The sequence below is a fragment of the Mesoplodon densirostris genome, chromosome 11, assembly GCF_025265405.1.
Source record: "Mesoplodon densirostris isolate mMesDen1 chromosome 11, mMesDen1 primary haplotype, whole genome shotgun sequence".
NCBI lineage: Eukaryota > Metazoa > Chordata > Mammalia > Artiodactyla > Ziphiidae > Mesoplodon > Mesoplodon densirostris.
Window position 1 is genome coordinate 83297248 of NC_082671.1, and position 5021 is coordinate 83302268.

Sequence of the window (5021 nt, forward strand, 5' to 3'; positions counted from 1 at the left end):
GAAAGTTGAAATCCAAGGACAAATTAATAGATCGCATGTTTTGAAATGTCTTTCTGTGGAGCATTTATAATGTAAACTGAGGATTACTTAATGATTGTTTTGAATTGCCAACGCTACAGAGAAGGGCAAAAGGAGAGGAAAGAAGAAAGGAATGTTCTTTATCATGGGTACCATGGTAGTACACTGATTAAGAAAGAAATGAACTATACAAACATTATTATAGCAACATCAGTGGAACTTTAAATAAAAGAGAAAAATTCACTCACATTCCTGCTACCCAAGAATCAATCTGTTCTCATTTGTTTTAAGGATTCTTTTGTTCTATTAATTAGGTGGAACATTGTTTATTCACCATTTCCAAACTTATAAGGCAGACAGCCCAGGTTTGTTTTGTTTTGTTTTGTTTTAGTATTGTAATACTGCCAATCTTTATGTAAGTTTAGGAAAAAGTTTTGCATTATTTTCTTAGAATAAGTCCATGGAAATAAGATTTCTGAATCAAAGGACATTAACATTTTAATAGTTCTTTTCTATGTTAACTCTTCTTTCAAAAAATCATTATCATACCTTTTTATTCTATGCAGGTACAAGTGCACTACCTCATCTGGGTATTCTAATTTGAAATCACATTGGTATAAAGTGGTGCCTTGTTGTTATTTCAGTGATTATTTCTTTGATTATTAGGTGGATTGAACATTTCCCCATATTGTGTCTACTAATTATTATTCTATTTTTGGATGCAAACTCTTTGATTATGCCATATATTCATTTGTGTCCAGGGAGCCTTAGTAGAGTTCTTATGAAATTTTCACAAGTGCATTTTAACGTAGGTATTAACCCTTTGCTTATTTAATTACTATAAATATTATTTTGTCCCTGTATTTCTTTCCATTAAAAAATTTTTTTAGCATATATTTTGAATTTTTAATGATAAAATGATTGGTCCTGTCATTTGTAGTTTCTTCTACTGCTTCAAAACTTAGAAAATTATGTCAAACTTAATGTCAGCCTCATGTGGCTGTAGTGCATGGAGGGGAACTTAATGGTAGTGGGAGTTGAGTAAGGAAATCAAGACAGAGAGAGCTAAGGTTATACAATATTTTTTAAAAATTTTTATTGAAGTATAGTTGATTTACAACATTGTGTTAGTTTCTGTTGTACAGCAAGGTGAATCAGTTATACATAAACATATCCACTTTTAAATTTTGTAATTAATTAATTAATTGATTTTTGAATTACAGTTCACCTTTATTATTCTTTAAAAATGAACTTTCCACAATATTAATAAATCTCATTTTTAGCTCTGCTTTGAAGTATTGATACCAGTGAAGTAACCTTTTTCTTCTTTGAATCTTTTCTTGTAAAATTATAGTTTTCTCTTTTTCTAAAATAGGAAGTTCCTTCCAGTTCTTAATAAAGATAAAGGGAGCATTCATGGACTTGAGTAACTGCAGAGGAGCATTATGGAAAACAGATGAATTTCCACAGCTGCCAGCTGTCATTACGTCTTCTACCATGGGAACGGAGCCATAGGAGCAAGCCTCATATATTCTGTAACACTCTCTGTTTACTCCTGCTGGGCACAAGGTGAGATCACTTTGAAGCAGAGCATCTTGATAATTCTTAAGGCTTCCATTTGTTTCTTGAGGCTGCCACTGTTCTGTTGCTGAAACCCAACAAAGCTTATCATTCCCATCTTGTTTCAAAATGTTCATTAGTGCTTGTCTGGATGAATTTTCATAAATGGTTCCTACAATATTATACAAGTATGGCCTTTCATATGCAGCATTGACCAATTCGCCTCCACCACAGGAAAATTCCTGTATGTTGCTACTCCTAAAGGCCATTGAAAAAAATCCATGTTATTAATCCAGGGGGCTGTCATATATTATGAAAAGTAGTTCCACAGAGCCTCCATTTCTTTTGAGAAATTGGTTTATCCATTCGTTATTACAATGTTCATTTGCAACCAAAACAACAGCAAGATGCTGGAGTTTTTGAGTTTGCACTAAATTTTGTGCATAAGGTAACCACTGGGTGGCAAAAAAGACCTTTGCTTTTTCTCTTCCATTTAGAACGAGTACCACATTATTCTCATCAACAGAGAAGTACCCGGGGACCACAGCTGGACCAGTAATGAAGCTGTAATGCATTCTTCCAACAACTAAATTTCTTTCTCTCTGCTGAGCATTCACATCAGTGGGCTCAAGTAAACCTTCAAAAATATGCTCCCAAATACAAACCAATGGCAGCTTTGCCCCAGATTTGTACATGGAAGTCTTTTTTCTCTTTTGTGGACTTATTTAATTTCTGAAGTCTGTGTTTTTGCTCATTTTTTTCATCTTCTTCCCAATGATTCCATTCTTCACTTCTCAAAGTAGATTGTTTTTTCCAGAAGTTTCCCAATTATTTCCTTCTCATCCAGAACCATTCAATGATGACTAATAAGTAGAGGGCACATTCCTTATCACTGAACTTGCACATAGGTAAAGAAGGCTGGAAAAGATGCTCTGTGTTTTAGGAAGCCTCCTACGAACACCTTCCCATGTGCACCTGCCATTGCTCATCTCCTCATCATTATCACCTCAGTGCCCTTCCTGTAGCTTTGATGCTGAGCCATTATCTTCAGGGCCAAGAAGTGCAGGTTACTTGGATTTGCCTTTATTTAACTATTTGTGATTGAACCTTCCTTCAGTTTTCATCTGGGGTTCAGCTGATTGAGGCTGGGATTGGCTGGGCTTGGTTTTAGTCTATGGCTTGAGTCCAAGTCTGCTCCATATTCTCTCATCCGCTATGGTCCAGCAGTTATTGGAGTAAAGGTTCTGAGCCCCACGTCAGGCTTCCCAACCTGAGGGTCTGGCAATGGGAGGAGGAATTCCCAGAGAATCAGACTTTGAAGTCTAGTGGGATTTGATTGAAGGACTTCAACAGGACTGCTAATGTTGGAGGGTCTCCTGCAGAGGTGGGGGGTGGCTGTGGCTCACTGCGGGGACAAGGACACTGGCAGCAGAAGTTCTGGGAAGTACTTCTTTGTGGGAGCCCTCCCGGAGTCCGCCATTACATCCACTTTTTTAGATTATTTTCCCATATAGGTCACTACAGAGAATTGAGTAGAGTTCCCTGTGCTATACAGTAGGTACTTATTAGTTATCTAATAGTTATATTGTTAAATGGAGTGTGTGTGTGTGAGAAATGTTTTCCCAGAGAGGAATTATACTGTCCTTCCTGAGAAGTATTAATACTGTTGGCATGGCTGGTACCCACGACGCCCAACTGTGCAATAAGAATGAGGAAGGGAGCGTGGCACTTTCTGAGAAATCTAGCTTCATGGAGGTAGCCACCTAGTTTATTCACATTCAGAATAATTTTGTTTTGGTTGCTTGAGATGAATGGTTGTAAATAGAAGTCTAACTAATGCATAGCTTTGGAAAGGAATGAAATCTCACAATGGCGCAACTGTTGCTGAATAACTTCCTGCGTGTCCCCAGAGTGGCCAGTTTCAAAAGGATTGGGGAGATCTCATCTTGCAACATGTTATAACAAAGAAGGAGGGGTTAAGAAATCACACCTCCTCATTGCTACATGCCTGTACTTAAAATAACCAAAGATTTTCTGGGATGTCCTTAATTCAGATATTCTTTTTTGTTGATCTAAGGTGCATCCTGCTTGTCCCATCACAGGTCCCAACTTCCGTTCAAAAAGCAGTCATCATAGGAATTCGGCAGCAGATCCTGAGCTGTTCTCACTCCCCACTCCTCTCTTCTAACCCATTTTGCTTATTTTCATTAACAGAACAGAACAGAACACTTTTATGTGCCAGTTCTCAGTCTCAGAAACGCTAATGGTTCTTTTTTATACATTGCAACAAACCCAAACTTCTTTTGCCATCTTTAAAGACTCTGCCCTACTTAGGTAACTTTCTTATTCCTGCTTCCTGGACACTCATCTTTTGCTCTAGTCAAGTACCTCTGGTCTCTTTTCCTTGCAGTTGCCCTGTTCATTCCCACCTGTTATCCCATTGCTTTCCTTCTGTCAATCTGTTCCAGCTGCTAGAACAGAATACGATAGACAGGGTGGCTTATTGACAACGGAAATTTATTTCTCACAGTTCTGGAGGCTGGGAAGTCCAAGATCAAGGTAGATTTAGTGTCTGGGGAGAGCCTGCTTCCTGATTCATAGATGTCCTCACATGGTGGAAGGGCAAGGGGGCTCTTTGGGGTCACTTTATAAGGGCACTAATCCCATTCTTTAGGGCTCCACCCTCATGGCCTAATCACCTCCCAAAGGCCTCACCTCCAGATACCATCATATTGGGGATTAGGTTTCAACATACGAATTTTGGGGGAACACAAACATTCAGTCTATAGCACTTTCTTTGTGTAATGCTTTCCTCCCGGAATGCTTTCCCTCCTTTCCTCGCTTAAAACTAGACTCACTAGTCAAGCCCTAAATCAAGTCTGACATTAAACAAAACAAAGCACAGTATAGAGCTTACCCTCCCAGGGAAGTTTAGGTGCCATTGCATAGGTAAGTCTCTGGGCAGAATCTCATCCATCAAAGACTGCTCTAACTTCTCTGAGATGGATTGGTGGTTCTCTTTTATGTGTCTACAGTTTTTTTGTTGAGCAAGTGCACATCTGTTGGGCAGTATTCAGATTCTTAAAGGATCCTAGATAGGCCCCAGCCCCCAAATGTGATCAGTATATTGGATGTACTGGCTTTGGCTGCTCTGCCAGGAGGAAACAACTTTATTCTTTCTTACCACTGCCTTCAAATAAAACGTTGATATAAACTCCATTCCAAGCTCCTGGATGGTGGCTCAGGTTTTTGTTTTTCTGGACGTGGGGGATTAGAGCAGTTTCAGTTATTAAAAATTCTAGCCCAATCAAGACTTCAATCTCATGTCTATTAAAAGATTCTCCTTCCGTGTCCTCCCAGAGTCTTGAAGTGGGAAGTGGGGGAGGCAATGTCTGCCTTTTCTTTCTTCCTCTTTCTACCTCTTGCATCTACTTGCTAGATGC

At 38.9% G+C, this 5021-nt stretch overlaps 1 protein-coding gene across 1 annotated transcript; it reads right to left on the reverse strand.

The window, feature by feature from the left end:
* Window positions 1–1253: 1253 nt before the first annotated feature.
* LOC132499297 (ribitol-5-phosphate xylosyltransferase 1-like) lies at window positions 1254–1860 on the reverse strand (the record flags this gene model as incomplete). The annotated part of the gene is made up of 1 exon (XM_060113801.1): window positions 1254–1860. A coding segment is annotated over exon 1 (594 nt), but the record flags the coding sequence as incomplete, so codon positions are not given.
* Window positions 1861–5021: the final 3161 nt, after the last annotated feature.